The 22,500-nt window shown below is 46.0% G+C and overlaps 3 protein-coding genes across 3 annotated transcripts in view; 2 read left to right on the top strand and 1 right to left on the bottom strand.

Moving 5' to 3' along the window:
* The window catches only part of cemip (cell migration inducing hyaluronidase 1), an 87,506-nt gene extending 81,657 nt beyond the window's left edge, over positions 1–5,849 (top strand). The window contains exons 24-29 of the mRNA XM_083691237.1: positions 575–760; positions 1,060–1,267; positions 1,527–1,613; positions 2,150–2,307; positions 2,615–2,715; positions 4,034–5,849. Coding sequence (XP_083547363.1) covers positions 575–760; positions 1,060–1,267; positions 1,527–1,613; positions 2,150–2,307; positions 2,615–2,715; positions 4,034–4,161 — 868 coding nt within the window. The 3' untranslated portion in view covers positions 4,162–5,849. The remainder of the gene's footprint in view (positions 1–574; positions 761–1,059; positions 1,268–1,526; positions 1,614–2,149; positions 2,308–2,614; positions 2,716–4,033) is intronic.
* A 2,721-nt stretch (positions 5,850–8,570) lies between these two features.
* Positions 8,571–10,867, bottom strand: mesd (mesoderm development LRP chaperone). Its single transcript, XM_083691021.1, has 3 exons — positions 10,707–10,867; positions 9,928–10,160; positions 8,571–9,645 (listed from the first exon to the last, which is right to left on the bottom strand). The coding sequence occupies exons 1-3, from the start codon at positions 10,863–10,865 to the stop codon at positions 9,378–9,380; spliced, it is 660 nt and encodes a 219-aa protein (XP_083547147.1). The 5' UTR covers positions 10,866–10,867; the 3' UTR covers positions 8,571–9,377.
* A 1,927-nt stretch (positions 10,868–12,794) lies between these two features.
* Positions 12,795–16,473, top strand: tlnrd1 (talin rod domain containing 1). Its single transcript, XM_083691149.1, has one exon. It carries the CDS (start codon positions 14,710–14,712, stop codon positions 15,772–15,774), a length of 1,065 nt encoding a protein of 354 aa, XP_083547275.1. The 5' UTR covers positions 12,795–14,709; the 3' UTR covers positions 15,775–16,473.
* The last annotated feature ends 6,027 nt before the right edge of the window (positions 16,474–22,500 follow it).

The raw sequence follows: 22,500 nt of genomic DNA, 5'->3' as shown, positions 1-22,500 counted from the left end.
ATGAGGATTGGGAGACTCTCTGAGGGCTGTTTGTCAGTCCATGACCCACCCTTACCAGCAAACACACTTCGTAACGCCGACAGTCATTTCTATAGAATACGCATGCTGGTCATTTCAAGCATGTTAGCTATTCCCTATGGCCCGAGCTTTCTCTGAATTGTCTCGGGAGCCCTGAATAGCGAGAGGAGTTCTTCCTCATCAATTTCCAAGCATTCGATACTACAATGGCGCCATCTATTGTTTGTTGAGCAGTACTGCAGGTGAAGCCATAGATTATTCACATTCAGACTGTATTTAGCTGTAACCCCACCTGAAGCTTCTCAGGTATTCTTGTAATCCTTCTGATGTAGCACACAATATTTATAGCCACAGCCCAGGCTTTCGGACCCCCCATAGGACTCACTGGATATCTAGGTGTATGATCATACTCAATAAAAGATGAGTGATGTTGTTGCATTATACATGTTGTTGACTACCCTGCAGTTTTTGCTTTCTGGACTGGAATGGATGCAATGATGCAATGATATGAATTACAAGTAGGAAATATGTTGTTGTTGTTGTTGTTGTCTACCAGGAATGACTGGATCAACGTTGGCTTCTGTTACCCACGAGGCACCACCTTCACAGTCATCTCCGACATCCACAACCGTCTGACCAAACAGACGCGCAAGACGGGTGTGTTCATGCGGACCACCCAGAGGGAGAAGATCCAGCACTCCCACCTGGCCAGAGGGTACTTCTACTGGGAGGAGGACACAGGGTGAGGAGGGGAGGAGGGGAGGAGGGGAGGAGGGACGGCTCTTGGCGATGTGTTTGTCAGTGTGTTTGTCGAAACGTGAGAAACGGAATGAATTTGAATTCAGAGAGATGTTGTGATGATAAGCGTCAGTTGCTGGCTTGCGACGCCGGATGGTGTTTTGAACAGCAATCTCCAGGTGTTGCATTTCTTAATAGAAGTGTTGAATTCTGAGATGTGCTAACTCCGTGATCTTGACATCTGCCCCCCCTCCCCCCCCCCCCCTCCCCCCCTCCCTTCCTCCCCCACATCCAAAAAAAAAGCCTGCTGTTCCTGCGGGTGAAGGCCCACAATGACAAGGAGGAGTTTGCCTTCTGCTCAGAGAAAGGTTGTGAGAGAGTCAAGATTACAGCTGTCATCCCGAAGGGCAGCCTCCTCCCCAGCAACTGTATGGCAGAGGCTTATCCCCGACACGCAGAGATGCCCATCGTGGACGTGCCCATGCCCAGGAAACTGCCCAACTCCAAACTGGTGAGGAGTCAATTGTTAAAAAAATAAAAGATTCTCATTACAAAGAGCCCATCCTCCGATTTCTGCCGTATTGAACTGGAGAATCACAGTCAAACCAAATGGGTTCGAGACACTGATTCTGCTAAATAGCTGCAGAGGTTTTGAGTTACATTTTCAAAGCACAACAGTGTGGAGATTTCAAATACTTGGCATCAAAGCCATGCCCTACAATCCCTCTCTGTCCTCCTCCCTCCCTCCCCCCCCCCCTCCCTCCCTACAGCACACACCAGAGCACTTCCTGGAGGTGAGACTGGAGTCCTACAACACTCGCTTCTTCCACATCAAGGAGGACTTTGCTTACACAGAGGTGAGTGTGTCATCATGCCTGGGGGTTCTACACTCACCGACCACTTTATTAGGAACACTATACTAATACTGGGTAAAGCCTCCCTTTGCTCTTTATTAGGAACACTATACTAATACTGGGTAAAGCCTCCCTTTGCTCTCAAAACAGCCTCAAATCTTCGTGGCATTGATTCCACAAGATGTTGGAAACATTCCTTTGAGATTCTGGTCCATCATGACATGATTGCATCACGCAATTCCTGCAGATTTTTCAGGTGCACTTTCAAACTGTGAATCTCCCGTTCTACCACATCCCAAAGGTGTTCTATTCGATTCAGATCCGGTGACAGTAAAACCACTATCAAATGGAATGGAATGAGATTTAAGGTGGAATATGATTCTGGCCTCACAACTCAATTCAGTACAGTAGTACAGTGACCTGGCGTGCTCGTGTGGACGGTGTGGAAGCGCAGCCATTCTTATTCTAACCGTGCTCCGTCACAGCGGAGGAAGCTGACTGGACTGTGCTCTGATTGGCTGGTTGTTTCTGATTGGCAGGTGAACGGGAAGAAGATGTACCAACCAGACGACGGCGTTCAGCTGACCGTGATTGACGGGGATGATGGGAAGGTGGTGGACAGTAAAGGCTTCAGGAACGCCATCCTACTGGGCATCCCCGCCCAGATAGACAGCTACATCACTGGGCTTAAAGAAGGGTGAGGAAGGACACACACACACACACACACACACACACACACACACACACACACACACACACACACACACACACACACACACACACACACACACACACACACACACACACACACACACACACACACACACACATACACACACACATATGAATATAGTATGAATATCACATAGGAGGCCCTCTCACCAGCCTTGTAAGAGCCTAGAAGCTTGCCACGCCAGGTGACCAGCTGATGGATCTTGGATCATTTGAGTCTGGAAAGTGACTGGCTAGAGTTCTATTGACTCTCTCTCTCTCTCTGCACGCAGCTCCATTGTCATCATGACGTCTAAAGGACGTCTGGTCACCAGAGGACCCTGGACTAAAGTCCTGGAGCGGCTTGGAATAGACAAGAGCATCAAGTTGAAAGGTAACTAACCACCTGAACACGAAGAGACTTCTATGGTTATTTGACATAAATGAATGAATGAATGATTGAATCAATGAATGGGAGCCTACATAATTATGCCACAAACAATGTTTTGATTTCTGTGAGTGATTTCTAAGAATATTTTCTAGAAATGTTTTCAACCAACATACAGTAGGGGGCACTGTTATGAATTAGGAACACTAGCCTTTGTGTGGAACATGTTCAGAGAAACTGACTCTGAATTCTGCGAAAGTAGGGGTGTCAAAGTCATTCTGGTCTTCTCCTCTTGCGGTGCACCAGGCCATGAACACACATCACATCTTCTACAATTATTTGTAATAGTAGATAGTAGTACTATCATGCCTACACAGGTGGTTTTAGTGGTTTTAGTCTTTATTTTTTTCTATTCAAGTAGGTTTTTAATGTAAAAAGGTGAAAGTACAGGTAATAAAACTGATTATTAATTCAAAATAATGCATTTGACCTCTCTGGTGCGATAGCGAACTTAGCATAGCCCACGTTTCACGTGAACTATCTCAGTTGTTTTCCATTCATGCTGATTCATAAGTCATAGTTGCGTAATGTATAGACTGATTCATATGTAACAATGACTCAGCAATTTCATGAATAAGCACACATTCCACAGTCGCCCCTGCCTCCCAGATAGGCTTGCCACATGTGTATGAGAGGGAAAGAAAGTGTGTGTGTGTGTGTGTGTAGGTGTGTGTGTGTGCGTGCGTGTGTGTAGGTGTGTGTAGGTGTGTGTGTGTGTTTGTAGCGGGTCAGCCAATACTGAAACACATGCCAGAGCAGCAGGGTCCTTCCTTTCGCCCCTCCCTCCCTCCCTCTCTTTCTCTCTCTTTCTCTCTCTTTCTCTCCGTCATCTTTACAAGGCGTAACTAAAGCACTGGTATGTATTGTAACCCAAAAATAAACCCTTTGGATACACTTTAAATTCTAATTTTACACCTTGGGGAACATTTTTCTCGACATATACATGACAGAGCAGGCCAAAGAGACAGGGACATTTGTCTGGCTGTGGGCTGTGATATGTGAAACAAATGTATGGTCTATTTGTGTAAATGGGATTCCTGGGTGGAGTGAGAAGTCCTATGGTATGTGGTGCTCTCTGGAGGAGGAGGAATTCCAGCTAGTTCTCTCTCTTTCTCTCTCTCTGTCTCTCCCTCTCTCTCTCTCTTTCTCCCTCTCTCTCTCTCTCTCTCTCTCTCCCTCTCTCCTTCTCTCTCTCTCTGTCTCCCTCTCCCTCTCTCTCAAACGCTGACTGTTATATGTTGTATGTTTCCTTCCCTCTGTACAGATAAGGTGACGCTGGTGGGCTTCCGCGGGAGTTTCCAGCCTGACTGGGTGCGTATGGAGGTGGACGAGGACAGAGCTAAGATCCACCAGGTCCTCCCCATCCCTGTGGTCAGGAAGATGAAACTATGAGGGGCAGGCGGAGCTGGGCGGTGGGACAGCTGAGAGACTACATCCCCCCCGATATCACACAAACACATGCACACTGCCAGCACTGCGGAATAAGTAAAAGTTGCCCCTAACCACTGGTCCATGGTCAGATGTTCTCTACCCCCCCCCCCCCCCCCCCACACACACACAATGGTTAAGATTAGGATTGGTTGGAAGGGTAATCTGACCCTAGATCTGTAGTTTTGGGGGACTTCTACTCTGAGCTAGCACTGCCCTAATGAACTGTGTCTGTGTGAGGCCCACGGAACTAAGCAAGCATACAGAGGAGGGGGAGGGACTACTGGGCCCGGGCCAGACAAAAAAAAAAAAAGCATGCGTTTGTGTCACCTAGCAACCTTCCCATGCAGGTATCTGTGTACGTGACAATGTGGATGTGAGTGATTCGACTGTACCGTTTGTTTGATAAATACTTGACTTTAAAAAAAAAAAAAAAAGCGAGAAATGAGGAAAAAAAACGAACAAAGAGACAAACATTCCTTGTTTTTCATCCTCCCCCAGTGGTGTTGATCTACTCAGTTTCATTCCAGCGGCGGTCTGACCCCCGTGCTTTGAGGGCTCGACCTCTCCAACTTGATATTGTGATGTGTTTCATATAACTGTGTTTCATAGCAACGTTTGTGGTCTCATCTGTCTGTGTTTTTATGTGTACCAGCAAGAATCCCCCAAAATGAAAAAAAAGCTTCCCGGCAATGTTGAAAATGATGTACAGAGCTGTTAGCACACTTTTAAAGTGCAATCCGATCATAGAAAATACCCCCAAAAGAATAGTATGGAGAACACTTGATTTGAACTGTATGTCATAACAGCATCAGAAATAACGTAACGTATCGATCTCAGCAGACTTCACTGAAAGCCAAGTAATAGAGAAAGCGTGTCATTTTACCTGCATCAGAAACAGCTAGGATCACCATCGTGACGTTATGCTGACAGTTCGACTACTTAGGCTAACACCGCTAGCTGTAGACAAAGCATTAAGACATCTGTTATGACTTATCTGTCATAAATGGTGCATTAGTGTCACACGCAGAAACATAACAGATGTCATGTTAATGGCAACATTATGATGGTGTTATGACATACAATAAAAAATAAAGTGTCACAAAAGTATGTTTTAGTTTTACTAACCTTAAATAAAGAATTGGCAACTTTTTTTTTTTTCTTCAAATCTGGCAAGAATCAGGAAATGTTCCGTTTTGCCGAAATAGCTGGTCTTTTTTCGGAGGTCGTAGCTGTTAGTGTTTTGTATGTTTAATGTGTTTTTAAGATTCCACAGATTGATAACAGAGATATATTTTATACTTATTTATTGTACAGACACAATTGAACAAAATCTAGAAGGGACATCTTTTGAGTTGTAATGTATTTACTGTCCTATACCGTATATAAGAAACAATTATAGCATTTCAAAAGAATAATACTGTAGACACACTGCATAATAGCATATGACCCATGATGAGTTGTTTTAGCTGTACAGTACAACGATGGATGTTATGTATACGTGACTTGGGCTTGTAAAGTGATGAATCCAATGACTTTGAACCGGAAGACTTTTGTACAGAAATAAATGAACAATGAACAATTAACTGAGCTCAACTCTTTTCACTCTGAGGAATTCTCTGCCTTTACCAACCCTAATAAAGATATTCTGCACTGAACTTGTGACTATGATTTCATACTCACAACATTTCTATTAACTGTTACGCTACACATCAAATCCAATTATCACTTAAATATATTTGCCTTAAGTAAGCCTATTTTTATGGTAATAACTCATAGCAGTTTTATTAGAGAAGTTACAGTAATGGGTTGTTGAGGCAGAGGCTATGTCTGGCTCTTCCCCATTAGTTCCCATGGACTCAGGGCGTGTAGTTGTTGCTAGTGCGTGTGTGTGTATAGATCCCAGAGCAAAGTGTGTGCGTGTGTGTGTGCGTGCGTGCGTGCGTGCGTGTGTGTGTGTGTGTGTGTGCAGAGCCAGGAGAAAAGGGTGTGGCTCTCTGGACCATTATAAATCATTGTGGAATGCCAAGCTCCGCTCACATGCTGAGGAAGTGAAACCAAAAAAAAAAAAAAAAAAAAGACTTGTAAAAGAATCCCATTAACTTGTAAACCTCTGGAGTACTCCTGGTATGGCCCCAATAACCGTGTAAGCTTTTAATTGCCTCTAAAACACCACAAAACCTGGGGTATTTTGTTGGCTTAAGAAGGTATGTACATGTAATTAGGTCCAAAAAGACTTGTGAAGACGTGAAGTTAGAATGATGACATGTTTCTTATTTAATAGATTGTGTATTAGTAAAAACAGTACAGTATATAAAGGGACAATCATACATGACCATCACATGAACAATATCCACATATTGTCATATTGTTTTAGCCATATAGATGGATAGGTGGATCGTGGGTGGGTGACGTTAACATCAGCTTCTGTAGGCTTACGACAGTTCAGTCATTCACAACCACATCATGTACAGCAGGTCCTGGACAGGACATCTTGTGGGTGCATGGTGAGAGTGTGTTTATTCTTGATCACTTTCGGGTTGAGAGGAGCAGAGGGTCAGACGAGTGTGTGTTTGTCTGTGTGTGTGTGTGTGTGTGTGTGTGTGTGTGTGTGTGTGTGTGTGCGAGAGAGAGAGAGAGTGTGTGTGTGTGAGACAGGGAGAGGAAAGGAAAGAGCTCTTTGCCAGATGGTGTGGAAATGTGACTGGTCTAGGCTGGTTTCAATCCAGGTCACAAACCCATTATCTAAAACACCCATGCATGCACACACAGATGCAAATTGAACCGCAATGATCCAAATAGGATTCCTTTACATATACCCCATAACTACGTTTTCAATCACCCAAAGGTAAGTAATAGGAGATGATTAATGTCTTGAATTGACCTGAGAGGCATACTCCTCCATATACCCTGATGTACTGGATATCAGGGGAGGCTGGTGGAAGTAGAAATCAGAGGACGGGCTCATTGTAATGCATGGAATGGAATGAGGACACTGTGTTTTATACCATTCCTCATGCCATTCCATGCATTACAATGAGCCCGCCCTCCAGTTTCTACCTCCACCAGCCTCCCCTGACTGACAGTATACCCGTGTCTCCTGATGTGGCTATTGTCTGGCAGATACAGTGGTTGAAGACCATTCCCATGTTATCTCCCTTAGATATGGCGATAAGCTGGGAGAGAGACCTGTGTTTGGGTTTATATCTCAAACAGACCCGCATCGTGAGGAGACGCTTGCTTGGTTTTTATGAAAGCTTGTCTCCCACTGCCTCCGCTCAGATTCAACAAAAACATTCCCCCTTGTCCACCTGCGTTAGTAAAACACGTCAAGCTGGATCTCAGAAACACGACGGCACAAATCCCCCAGAACAGTCAGAGGAGGTCTGCAGGGACATGCCAATGATTCCATGTCCAGTTCATCCAAATGATGTAGCGATCACATTACATTTGTTCATGTCTGCTTCCAAGCTGAATTTGTTCTCTCTCTCTCTCTCTCTCTCTTTCTCCCTCTCTCTCTCTCTCTCTTTCTCCCTCTCTCTCTCTCTCTCTCTCTCTCACACACACGCAACGTCTCCACCCATTCTGGGAAATGGCAACCAGCCAACAGAAAAAGCAGTGTGAGAAGTAGAGGACAGAGAAAGAAGAGAGGCGGACCTTAAATCAGCAGGATGAGACTGTCTCCAAGATCACACACACAACGTTTGCTCTTCAGGGAAGGCTCTATCTTCCATCACATCATCTGTGCAGGCATAAGACAGCTCTTTGTATTTGCCTTTGGAGTCTGCCAACATGACGACCGAAAGAGATGTCAAGGGAGTTTTTCAGGGCCAAAAAGCAGAAGGTTATTGACTGGCCAAGTCAATCTTCAGATTTAAATCCAATTGAACAAGCATTTAATTTCCTGGTGATAACATTTTAGGCAAAAAAGACCTCAAACCAAATAACAAAAAGATGGCTGCAGTACAGGCCTGGCAGAGGATATATCCAGCGTCTGGTGGGGTCAATGGGTCACAGGCATGAATTTCAGAGTAAGACGTCCTAGCTAACTTTTGTCACAAGAAGCTTGGGTGTGTATCCAATCAACTGTATCAGCGTGCACAACATGTTATATACACTCACTGAACAGTTTATTAGGAACACTATACTAATACTGGGTAGGGCCTCCCTTTGCTCTCAAAACAGCCTCAATTCTTCGTGGCAGTGAATGTATATCGGCAGATATCAATTATCGGTGAATTTTGCCCCCCATAAATCGCCGTCGGTATCGGACCCAAAAGTCCAGTATCGATGGGGCTCTACTCGAGAGAAACCAAACAAGTGATTCTTCCATTCTACTCAAAGAATTGCAAGAAAAAAAATACTAATTTCCACATAACTGAAAAAAAGTGTTTATTTGTAATTCTGTGAAAATCAATGTGCAATATGTCTACTGTAATATTTTGCCATAACAAGGACTTAATGAAAAGACAGTATCATTGGAGGTGTGCACAATCATTCTAATAGATTATTTTACCATCAGTACCATTCGTGGAACATTGATCACAATGATGGCATTTCAAATATTAAACAGTGTTTTTGGCACAAATAAGAAAAACAGTGAACAATTCCTAAATTGAACAATTTGAACAATTCCTAACAAAATACTGAACGTGTATAATATAGCCAAATGGTTAGCCAATGACAAAAAAGTAATTTTGCAGGACCAATTTTGAAACTCATTTTTAAAGACTATTCAGGCAATTCACATTCTCTGACACTGTAATATAGATAGACAGTCATCGACATTACTACAGCACCAAATAACATGTTGACCTTCAACCTCGCGACAGCAGGTGTGTCAAAGACACAGCCCAGAGTTAGAACACCTGCTCCCAGATCAGTGCTATTGGACCCTGACTTTAACAGCTTTTTACTGTTCAGTGTCACAAAACTGAGCGTCTGTCTTCTCTCCCCCTCCACTGTGGTGTTTTTTTCAGATCTGTTAGAATATGATAGGTGAAAGCAATATAGAAGAAGCTCCCGAGCCTGATTAGAAAGCCACCATTTTGCTTCCACCTATCCCATTCCTTCAGATCTGCAAACACAGACGAGGTAGTGGCTACCACGGATAGTTTCTGGAACTGGGCTTTTGATGGTTCTGACAAACCCACTTCCCTCTCCATTGCAGCATTACCCAATCACAGCTCCTGCTTGCCCTTGCTGGCTCTGTTGCCCTCCAAGTCTGGTTTCTTGCCCTCCGTCTTCTTCTTGCCCTTCTTCTTGGCGTTCACTTGGTTCTGGTCCTTTACGTTGCTGTCGTCTTTTTTGGCGGCCTTCCCAGGAAACACCTGGCCCTCCACGGTGACGTCAGCACAGCGGTCCTGGGCGATCAGGAAGTCTTTGACCTCCCAGGCGTAGCTGCCGTCACGGAGCATGAAGATGGCCCGGTTAGTCCCCACCACGAACCTGGAGAGAGAGGAACACAAGGGGATAGTAGTCAAGGTTTCACCTAACACTCATAGTCAGACCCTCTCTACACCTGCCTTGGCATCTGGTTGTTGCATCTGAATAAACGTGCAGTGAGAGACTCTGGTATCATGCAGATGGCACTACTCTTTAATATAAGTTAGCCATGATACACGATGACAGTCTCGATGCTGAGACAGCCATTCTAAATGTATCATCATACAACTTTTTAGCAGCATAGAGCAGTCTATGGGTATCCATGCATTGCTATTAATCTCATACCTTTGGATGTCATAGTTGGCGTTGAAGAGGCTGCCCTGCCAGAGGCTGGTGATATCCTCTGTCTCCTTCTCAGTGGGCTCTCCCGAGACGCTGGCGAACACCATCAGGGTCTTTCCCTTCTTGGACATCTTCAGCAGATCCTCAGGTTTGGAAGGGTCCACTTTGGAGAAGTCGATGGGCGGGGGGGACCTCTTGTGCTCTGGGAGGTCGCCCTCTTCAATGTCATCATCCTTCTGTGGAGCAGGGAAAGGAGGAGGACAGGAACTCAAGGTTTTAGTGTTCGTCAACATTTAATGAATATGTAAATACAATTGCTAACGACATACGAATTGCCAAACATCACCTACTTACTGTAGGTTACATAGCTGACGATCCCTTTTGAACCCGCAACATGATGCATCTCAGTGCTGCTATCTACTGCATTTGCCTAAAGTGTTTGGTGCAGTAAGTAATTTTGTATATTGACTTGTCGTTATTGCATGTCTTTCTGCTCTTGTAACGTGAGCGTTAGCTATATTACTACACATTTCTAGTATGAGCATCTTTTTTGCTAGCTACATAACTGATACTGCGTTATGTTACGTGTCGATTCATGTTTACATGATTGCTTTCATTACTTCCTCATAAAATCTGAAAGAGAAATAAAACAAACATGAATGCGCAACTGTGCGTTTGTCTCTGTTAACGTCCCAAGACAATATTCCATTCTGCATGCAGTTTATGGCAGCTGAGCTAGCTAGCTAACTGAGCAGGAAGCCGTTTCAAAACGTGATATTCACCTCCCATTCCTCCAGAAGCCTTGCCATATCGGCGTCATTGTAATCCCGAATATCTTTTTTCTTCTTTGGTTTATTATTATTACTGTCAGCTGCTAAAATACAGATCAAATACGCGCAGAGCAACAGCACTGCACAAGTCCATCGGAAGTCAGACGCCATGCTTACAGATGGAGCTTGATGATTGGTTAAGAATTGTTCCGTCTTTCATATGAAGGGGGTGTGTCTAAAGGAAAAGGGGTTGGGCTTACACCAATGATATCACACATGACGATGACTAGAAATGATATCACTGCTGTTACATGGCTGCTTCCTAGCAGAAATACTTGTTGGGCTCTGACTCCAAGAGTATAGCACAATTTGCACTCCTCTGATCTGAAATTAACACAAGACTGCACCAGGTTATCTTTTTGTATAAAGACTAATGACTAACTATCTTAAAATCTCAAGCACCAACATCAGCAATACATACTCACAAGAGAACACCCCCTACAATGGCCCAGCCCACTAATATTAGGACACCCCAAGACTCAGAGTGCAGTGTAAATCCCTGCTCACACATGAACACTCCCTCCTGGTATGAATGCTCCTGTAGAGCAGCACAGGGCATGGGGTCAGTGGAGCTGCGGGGAGATCGGCCCAGTCGACAGAAACCGAGAGCCGTTTCCTCTCCGGACTGCTCCACCCAATGGCACCGTGCCCTGTGCAGCTGTGTGTGAGACTGACAATGCACAACTTGTGGCCATAGCAGTCAGGCTGTGTGCTTCCAAGAACCCCCCCCCCCCCACACCCCCCCCACACACACCCCCCCCCAGATGGGCTGTCTGTGTATATGTCTGTCTGCCTGTCTGTCTTGTTGTATATTTTGTTGTAAACCTCAGTACACCGCTGCATGTATGTATGTATATATATGTTTGGTACTTCGTATGTCGTTAGCAATTGTATATATATATATAGTGTCCTGCATGAGTAATGGGACAGTGAAACATGTGTAATGGGACAGTGAAACATTATTTGATGGTATTTGTGTATATATTGGTTTCACCGTTCAGAAATTACAACACTTTTTATTTCATAGTCCCCCTTATTTAAGGTACTCAAAAGTTTCTGCCAAATACCATGGCAGGTGTTGTGCAGGCATAAGACAGCTGTTTCACTGCAGGGTGCAAACCATCAGAAAGGATGGTCAGGTTACAGTTTGCTAAAAAAAAGTACCTAAAAGACTGCAGAGGTCTGGAAAAAGTATTGGGGACAGATAAGATGAAAAAAGAAGTTTTTTCTTAAAACTTTAAGTTGCTGTATTGCCTCACAATCACATGAGTTACAATTCAACTAATACTCCTAGCACCTGTAGTCCAAACTGCACTGTACAACATGATCATTATAGGCCTACAGATTTTATAATCATTGATAATACAGTTGTAATACAACAGATATATCCCTCCCTCTACACTCCGATTGGCTACCTCCCATTCCCAACTTCCTTTCGGCCTTGTGTAAGTGGACAAGGACAGCGACGTCAGGACCATCAACAGAGAGGGAAGAGTCAGATTTCACCGCCCATGGTAAAGCTTGTGGTTGTAAGACAATTCAGAGTCCATCATGAGGTGGTAGGGTTGTGAATATTGTTAAAACCCAATACCCTCCACAAAGCCTGCTGTACTTAGAGTAGATCATGATTACATCTGTACAATAAATCATGAGGCAAAGACTCATATAATATCAGAATATCAGTATTGCAACATCAATAATTAAACTTATTTTCCAATAGCCATGAACTGACATAGCCTACCGGCCCTTACAAAAAAACCCACTAATAATCTGTGTTCTTATTCCTATGATGTGATAAGCTCTATCATTACGCTTGTTCTATTTTGTAAGTATATTCAGTGGCTTCTCGATTGGTATGATGACAAATTGTAATACACAAATACACTATCTCTCAGAGATTCATGTGGTTTAGAGGAACACCGATAGTATTTTTTAAACGGATTATGAATGGCCTGTGACAAATAGGTGTACCTGTCACTGAAAACGTGTGCGTCATGACGCGCGGAAACGTCAAACACATAATTAAAAACGGTCTGAGTGTAAAGCATAGGCGCCGCTCACGCAAGAATAAGATCCAACAGCTGTGTTTCGAACCATGTGAACTGTGTAAAATAAGTTGTGGCTTAAGAGAAAGAACGGCGGTATAATAATATCAGCTGCCTGAAAATATTTTTTTGAAAGCAAAATTTCGGACAACCGAGGAGAGAAATGGAGGGCGGGCTGTCGGTCATTTTGGAGAACTGCGTTTTGGGTGTAACTATGCCCTTACACCGGTAGTCGAATGCACCCACGTCGGGGCCTCGGGAAGGGATAGTCTCATGGCAGAGGGATCAGTTTGCCCGAAAAACCGGACCATAAAACTCACCAGGAAATCTAGAAAGTACCTGGGACAACTGTAGAATCGTACTGGACTGTTTGATATTACCGCCCAACAAGCTTGGATCTGGTTTGACGCGCCAATTTGACCATAAACACAATTTAAAGTTACATTATATCAGCGGGAGCCTATCCCCTTCTCTCGCAGTGTCGCTACTTCGCTACAGTCAAGCTGTTCAACTGCGACCACACCCTCCTCGCTTCCTGGTACTACATAAGATGTTGCGGGAGCGTAGAACCGACTTTCAGTTTGGAATCACGACCACCTTTTCTCCAGGGAAGTCTTTTGGTCAACTGTAAAAGTAACCAATGCTGTGAGGTGAGGCAACATTTCAACAAGGACACGACAGCGATGGATATCAAAACCGAAACCCGACGCAGGATATGCCGGAGAAGTCATACACGCCCCGCGTTTTGCTAAGGAGGGCGTATGGACAAAAGATATGCCTCTGGAATCGAACCTGCCCAACGAACTACTTTCTATCCCCGGATTGTGTATGAAAAAGAAAAGATTGAAAGTCCAGGGAGGGCCAGTGCAGTCGCCCTGTTGCTCATTTTGAAGCTTTTATTTGGGAAGACTCATGGAATGATGTTGCAGGAAAGGCAGAGCGTTCCAGGAGTGGTCGTGTGGAACTGCCCGGGTGGTGCCCTCTTTGTAACAGGCACGAGCCTGTCTCCCAGTCAAACTAGGGTGGTCAAACTTTGTGGGATCAGTTCAAATAACAATTCGGCGCAGACAAACCCTGATGCCGTCAAGCAAGTCTGCATTTTTAAGTTGTATCATCTTGATAAAGTTTAACCCAAAAGGACACGTCTTAATATTGTAGCATATCAATTCAAATATTGGAAGTGATTGAAATCAAGAATATCGTTTATTTTTCTAGATACGTAACTTTAGATGTTTTTTGTTCAGTCTGCACTTTGCCTAAACAAGGCACCTTAGTGGCACTGCAGTTTTGTGTGATTTTGAGCAGTATAGCATATTACAATAACCTGTGAATTGTTCTGTTTTGTAAACATTTGGGACTACAGTAGATATTAGATGATTGTTGAAGTCAGGGCATTTTATTTAACTTGTAAACATGAACACAAATAAGTTATAAACACTGAGTAATTGATATTAAGGGATTCTCACGACATATTTTGATATTGAAAACAAATTTTCCTTGAAGAGCAAGTGACAGCTTGAATTAGTTAATTTCATAGGTCATAGCTTGAATAGCTTACAACTTTGCTGAACGAAGCAACACAACACATTTCAACCCACTATGTGAATACGGAGCTGAAACATCCTGGCGTATAAAATTCTGTTTTGAATCTTAGCAAATGTTTACTTTGAAAATACAATGTCCTGTACTTATTGTCAATCTCATATCTGTGTGTCCAGTGGATTACAAATACTCTGAAGGACTGTAAAGAAGACTGTCGGCCAGTTTAAACTCAAGGTTTTATAAAGAGGTGGTGGGGTGTTCTCTTTTCACGTCATAGAACATGTCATAACCTACACAATGGAGTGTGCCACGACGTAGAACTGTTTCTAATCGAACCCCCCCCAGAAGAGCAGCTTGACCACCCTACTATGGCTAGTAGTGGCTCTGGAAAGTCAGCCAGCGAGGGATCAACCAGCACACCAAGTGGCAGCTTGCAGCAGAGGAAGAAGCTCTCCTCCATCTGTGACACTTGCAAGAGCAAGATGCAGCTGGTGGCGGACCTTCTCCTGCTGTCCAGCGAGACCAGGCCAGTCATGACCTCGGAGGGGGTGGCGGTGGCCGAGACCTTCGAGCAGTGCCGGGACACGGTCATCGCCCGGACTAAAGAGCTCTCCATCCTCACCCACGACATCCAGAGCCAACTCAACATGGGCCGCTTCACAGAAGTAGGAGACCGATTGTTGGAGATGGGGGACCTGGTGGTCTCGTTGACCGAGTGTTCGGCCCACGCAGCCTACCTGGCGGCCGTGGAGACCCCCGGCTCCCAGCCCTGTCTCCCGGGGCTGGTGGACCGCTACAAGGTGACGCGCTGCAGGCACGAAGTGGAGCAGAGCTGCAGCGTGCTCCGGGTCACGGCCCTCCCGGACCTCACCCGCGGGCTCCTTCTAGAATTCTCCCAGAACGTCTCCAAGAACCTCAAGACCCTGACGGACGCGTCGGGGCTGGCCAGCGAGAGGTCCAACAACCGCTTCGCTAAAGAACAGTTCAAATTTAGTGTGAAGAGCATGAGTACGAGTGGCACGGCTCTCCTGGCGTGCGTCAAGGAGGTGAAGACCCAGCCCAGCGAGCTGGCTCGCAACCGCTGTGTCCTCTTCAGCGCGGCCCTGGTCCAGACCGTAAACGCTCTGGTCGGGTTCGCTACGGAGCCCCAGTTTCTCGGCCGAGCGGCAAGTATCTCCCCCGAAGGGAAGGGGGTGATGACCGCGGTTTTGGGGGGCGCCATGAGCGTGGTCTCGGCCTGCGTCCTCCTCACTCAGGGCCTCCGGGACGTATCCCAGCATGCCGAGAGCAGCAACAAGATGGGAGAGTACCGGGAGCGCTTGCGGAACTCGGCGTGCGCGGTGTCTGACGGCTGCACGCTGCTCTCCCAGGCGCTCAGGGAACGATCGTCTCCCAGGGCTCTACCGCCAGTCAACTCCCATCCTGTGAATTAGTCGTGGGGGGGAAAAAGAAATTGAAATCAACCCATCGGAAGTGATCGATCGTCGAATCGGCTCTCTCCTGGTTTTGGCATACCAAAGAGACTCACTCAGATTCATCCCATTCCTTTAGGGTTGTCAGGTTTAAGTGAGAGCAGAGGGCGAAGGAAGGCTGTCTACTGGGTCTGTCTGTCTGTCTGTCTGTATGGAGGACGTGACCAGGGTCTGGAAGGTTACACAGAAACAACCTGAATGGGGTTTTGGTCGCGCTGGATGTGACTAAAACCTCACAAGTAACTGACAACTTAGGACTCTTAGCCCCAGTCTACGCTCACTTGTTGGCCTTCTCTTTGCCAAAAAAACCCAAAAACAAACCCAACGACCCCACAATGATCTTAAAACCTGAAAAGTTTACCTCAGTTTTCAACTATGGTGAAAACGACAGACGTGATGATGGATGTAGCTTCCCTTGTGTGACCTATGACCTATGACCTACAGATCGTAGAAGTACACGTGTTTGTGAGAGTGGGAAGAGAGTATCTCCATGCTTGTTTTTTTTTTTTTTTCGGTGTGTGAATTCTAAAAGGGTAAAAGCTGCTGTGAGTGTGTGCCATGGGTTTTACACTATTTACCAGACTTACCATAGTATTTTTAATGTGTTTTGATCATGCATGTACCGGAGTATTTATTTCAACTATTAAAAAAAAAAACATGTTGTTTCTCATATTTACTTCTCTGAAATATTTGTGTAAAGCCTGCGTCATGTGACATTACCGGAGCTGTGTGTTGTCATGGTAACTATCATGATATAGTAAGGATAATAATGAGGAGTGCAGTCGGCCGTAAACCTTTCTCTCTTCCCTCCTCTTTTCCTCTCATTTGAAAATGTCTTGGGTCATTGATACACGTTACTAATTATTGTTTGATGGGGGATAATGAAAGCATGTGGAAATGCATCCGCATACCCAGATGATGGCGGCCATATGTGGTCTGTTGTAACGTAAAGGTGCTACTGCTGGGACCCTAGACGGATGATGAGAATAAACAAACTAGGTCTGTCCGTATGCCGTACCCGGACCTGGACGACTGCTCTGTAAAATGAGTCAGGTTACCATGCCAACGACATATCATATCACCCAACAGCAGTACAGAGGTGGGAATGTGTTAAAGTACAACATCTGTGGCTCAGTTGGTAGAGCGTGGCGCTAACAACGCTTAGGTTGTGGGTTCGATTCCTGCTGGGACCATATATACTGAAAAATGTATGCACTCCCTGCAATGTAAGTCGCTTTGGATAAAAGCATCAGCTAAATGCCATATGTTATATCTGATTCCTGGTGTTAGATATTGTTGCCCGGTATAATCTACTGTACAATGATGGTAATAGACTATATCGTATCGTCACGTTTTATAATGAGAGAAATGGTCCATTGGATTCCAGTTTCGTCTCATAGCGCTAACTCAAGGCCTCCAGCTTGGGTCCGTTTCTTCATTCCCGGGCCTCATCCCTTTGAAGATGTCGTCCTCGGCCCAATCTAGCCTGGCCCGACCCTGATCTGCTCCGCTTGTTATCACAGCTCTGCAATGAACCCTCCGTGGCCTCTAGCTTCATCCCTCCCCCCCCCCATGTGTGTTTGAAGTCTGGGAGCCCTATCTCACCCTCACTACCCTACACATGGAACAGCATCCTCCATGCTGCCCGGCCCAGCTCAGCCCAGCCCAGCCCAGCCCAGCCTGCCCACACTCACTCACTCACTCCTCTCTCTGAGATAAAGCCTCCATAAGCCTGGGCTCTTTACTGACGCTCAGCGCTCAAATCCTGCTTTAATGAAAGGTTATTATGTGGGGATGTCCTGCGTTCTGCATGGTAGGATGGCTCTGAATCCCCCCGCTAACACTCACTTCTGACTGCAGGTCAGCCCTGGTTCATACGGTTGTGTGAGGTTTATACAGGGGTGTTTTTAAGGGACGTTTTCTGTACGAAAAAAAATCCCTGTTCCGCACGTTACGATTTCTCACGCAGGCCTGAACTGGTAGCCCCTGTTCTCCATGCTACTGATTACTGATATCTGATCTGGTCATGTACGTGGTCATGTTCCTTGCTGAACAGTCCAACTGCCATTTCGAGCAGGCATTCTTCCCTCAGTGACCCTGTATTCTTCAGCCTTCCTGCCCGCGCTCGGTGAAGCCAAAACTGTTGGCCCACAACAGGAAACCAATAGTCCCTGCTATCAGGAGTTGCTTCCTTCACGGGGCAAAATGTCTGAGTCATAATTTCAAGCAAGGTTTCGCCCATTTCCTGCTTCAGGAGGGGAGTGCTGCCTATCCCAGTCCCCAGAAGCCAACGGCTCCCATCCTCACTGTGATGTCATCATTTGTCTTTAGGGAGCGGGAGCTCTCTCTGTTTCTGAGAAAAGGCTTGGCCCAATGTCCTGTTTCACAGCCTTGTCACACACACACACACACACACACACACACACACACACACACACACACACACATAGACACACACACACACACACACACGCACGCACCATTAACCTCAGTCTGAATATCGGGCACATTTAATTAATCTCCAAAGCCACATGCTAAGCTTAGACATCACTCTTTCATTCTAAAACAGTTGGACAACAAAAGTGTTGAGAGCAGTTGGAGAAGGATAGTCCAACCTGGTGCACGCATTAAGATGCCTCTTGTGATGATTGGTCACAATTTTATCTTTAACACACCGCAATTGTTTGTAGCAATAACGTACTCTCTACAGCGACCCCCGCACACCCGACACAATCAGCCTACAGGTGTGTCGTAACCAGACCCAGCAGCAGATAGCCAGCTGATCCCATATGCATTATTGATTGGTTTAGCCTGATCAGGTGACAGTATCACCATGACGTTCGCAGCAGCTGGATGTCTGTCCACGGTAGCTCACCGTACCAGGAAGGTAACCAGAGAGCTGAGGGATGAGACGTGTTCCGTCTCAGATGACTTGGCAAACAGAATGCCAACTGCCAGCATAGGGACATAGTTTCTATTCTCTTAAAACTACTGAGGGGGGACTATCTTCGTGTGGGGTTGAGAGTGAACACAGATCTTGTTTCATCTGTGTTGTTTCGCTTGTTTTAACCTTGTAGGCGCCAAATGCTTGTTCCCGACCAGGACAAAGTCTGCCTCTGAGATCACGTGACCAGGAACAACCCTTCTCATAACCTCTCATCAGCATGAGGGCACCTCTCTCTGACAGGGGTTGTTTTGGAGGGGGGAAATTCTGCCTGTGTTCATTACATTGGGTCTGGCTCTCCTAATCACCCTGAGAGTGTGTGACCAGTGGACCACGGCAGCTAGCTAGCTATCCCCCGGGTGTTCCCATGGCAGCCAGGCCCTGTGAGTGACAGCTCGGCCGGCGGAGACCCGATACCCACGGAGCCTGTCAAAATACACAGCTATTCTCACAGACGCCCACACACACTGTCCACCCACACTGCCATGGGGAAACAACTAGGTTCACATGATGTATGCTCTGTGGACCCCCCCCCCCCCCTCTCTCTCTCTCTCTCTCTCTGGTCACTCTCAATTTCTCTCTGGTCTTTCTCTCTCTCTCTCTCTCTCTCTCTCTCTGGTCACTCTCTCTCTCTCTCTCTCTCCGGTCACTCCTCTGGATGTATCTTTCTATCTGTCCTCCTCTATTCTCCCTTTCTCTCCTACTCCCCCTCTTTCTGCCGTACCTGTGAGGGTGATGTCATCTTACTACACACCTAGTCTGACCAGAAGCTGTTATCCCTGGGAAAACTCTGTTGTCTGATGACACATACGCGCACTGTAGGCCTGGAGATTATCAGCATGATAACAGATATTTGTACTTGGTGTTACCTGTAATCCGTGTGGCCATAAATCAAATTTGACCTCCATTGTGATGCACTCAGCTAAATAAACCGGACAGGCTTTATGCTACTGCAGGTAATACATCACCTGCTGATTGGTCGACCCTGACCCTGTCCTGTCCTGTTATTGCAGGTGTTGGGTTAAGATTGAGGATTCCGTTGTTGCTCTCCAGCCCTGACATCTGCGCTTCGTGTTTAAGAGAGAACACCCTTGATTGGAGTTCACCGACAGAATGTGGAAACTTGGCTGTCACTCAAGTCCATTTTTAATTCCAGCCCAGTTCCACCCCTCCTTGGCCCGTGCTGAGGGTGAGAGTCTGAAGCACATGTTTGAACTTTGACCCCTCCTTAACCAGGTCTGGCCTTTCTTGTTTCTCTCCACTCACATGTGGGACAGTAGCCTCTTTGTGCTGCTGCTGCTCTCTCTTTCTCTCTCTCTCTCTCAGACACACACACACACACACACACACACACACACACACACACACACACACACACACACACACACACACACATCCAGTGTCAGCCGGCTGGTCAGGCCTTTGAGCCACAATGGCTGGCGTCCGAGTGTTTGGAGAGAGTGCTCAAAGAACTCATTCACTCCTAGACACACACTCTCACTCTCACACTCTCTCTCTCTCTCTCTCTCTCTCTCTCACACTCTCTCTCACACTCTCACTCTCACACTCTCTCTCACACTCTCACTCTCACACTCTCTCTCTCTCTCTCTCTCTCTCTCTCACACTCTCTCTCTCTCTCTCACACTCTCTCTCTCACTCTCACACTCTCTCTCTCTCTCTCACACACAGTCTCTCTCACACACTCTGTCTCTCTCACACACTCAGCGCCCTTTCCCACCCTTTCCTGTGTCCTGTCCCCAACCGGCATGACCCCACCCAGCCTGCTATTGTCTAACTCAGGACCCACAGGAACACACACACACTCGTGAGCCATTGTTTCAGATAAACGCTGCAAAGGTTAGAACAGAGCCAGCACCACCTGTGGATCAGACAATATTGAAATGACTCCCATGACAACACTAAATCTAACATCAGCCTCTGTCAGACTATGGGAAAGTATGTGTGTGTGTGTGTGTGGTGTGTGTGTGTGTGTGTCTGTGTGTGTGTGTGTGTGTGTGTGTGTGTGTGTGTGTGTGTGTGTGCACGTGCGTGTGGGTGTGTCTATGTGTACGTGTGTGTGTGTGTGTGTGTGTGCGTGTGTATCTAATGGGGTTTTCCACAGATTTTAACAATATCTCCTGCTGTGACTGGAGGGCGAATCAAATTGTTGTTGTTTTTTTCATTGTAACTTCCTCATGTCTTCAGACCAATCCTCTAGGTGAAGGGTGGTGATGGTGCAGTCAGCAGAGCGTACAGTGTGGAGAGACTGCAGTACATCAGACTATTTGAAGGTTATTTAAGCGCTGTGTGCTTGTTTAACGTCCAACATCAAAGGTACAGAGACCCACAGACTGTGTCTGATCTGTAAGAAAACATATACAGTATAAAACAGTATATATATATATATAAAACAGTATATCTCTGTAAGTAAGAGTTAAAGATGTGTGTTCTGAGTATTGGCTGCATCAGGCTATGTGTGTGTGTGTGTGTGTGTGTGTGTGTGTGTGTGTGTGTGTGTGTGTGTGTGCGTGCGCGTGTGCGTGCATGTGTGTGGCGTGCGTGTGCGTGCGTGTGTGTGAGAGAGTGTGTGTGTCTGTGAACAGCTAATGTGAACCAGCAGTAACCCTCTCCTCTGGGAACATTCCCTGGGTGTGATGTCATCCCTCTCAGCCGGGTCTCAGCCCTTCGTTCTGTCTCACACATAGCTGGGTAACGTTACCTACACAATCACACAACGCTCAAATAACGTTCAAATAACGTTACCTACACAAGCACACAACGCTCAAATAACGTTCAAATAACGTTACCTACACAAGCACACAACGCTCAGATAACGTTCAAATAACGTTACCCACACAATACACTTCACTGAGTAACACTGCCTATGTGTTGGAAAAGCATTGAAATAATGCTACCGTTACACTAGAAAAGCATAACAATAGTTCCCATGTTTGTGTAAGTGAGCCTGCTTAGCCCACAGGCCTTCCGACATTATGCGTTCCTAATAAGTCTCCCAAGGAAGTATTTACACATGAGAGACGAATGAGGCCAAGGGAGATCACAAGTATCAACAGCAGAACAGAGGTGTGTGTGTGTGTGTGTGTGCGTGTTTGTGTTTGTGTGTGTTTGTGTGGAGTTGTTGTGGTTAGTCTTGAGCTGTGTGTTTACAGTGATTATGCTGTGTGATATTCCACAGATTCTTGACTAGGACCAAAGAAAGAGAGGGAGGGAGAGAGAGAGAGGGAGAGAGAGAGAGAGAGAGGGAGTGAGCGAGAGAGAGAGAGAGAGAGAGGGGGAGAGAGAGAGAGTGAGTGAGCAAGAGAGAGAGAGTGATTGAGCAAGAGAGAGAGAGAGAGAGAGAGAGAGAGAGAGAGAGAGAGAGAGAGAGAGAGAGAGGGAGGGAGAGGGAGTGAGTGAGAGAGAGAGGGGGAGAGAGAGAGAGAGAGAGAGAGAGAGAGAGCTTCCTGCTCCAGGCTGTTTACTGAGGATGTTTTGCCCTGTGCTCTGAGGTGTGGTCCGTTCGTTTCCTCCACAGACACTGGGGGCTGAGGCTGGGGCTGAGGGCTGAGAACCCACCTGATCTGAGGTGAACAGTCAACACATCAAGCTTCAAAATGTCAAAACTACAAAACTGAGAGAAACCTCAGGTTCCAGGTTCCAGTCTTCACTTATAGATAAGACACTGGGATTGTTATGAGACAGAACTGAAAGTACTGCAGGTGTGTGTGTGTGTGTGTGTGTGT

Source organism: Argentina silus, assembly GCF_951799395.1.
Source record: "Argentina silus genome assembly, chromosome: 19".
Classification (NCBI taxonomy): Eukaryota; Metazoa; Chordata; class Actinopteri; order Argentiniformes; family Argentinidae; genus Argentina; species Argentina silus.
This window is presented reverse-complemented; position numbering and strand designations above follow the sequence as displayed.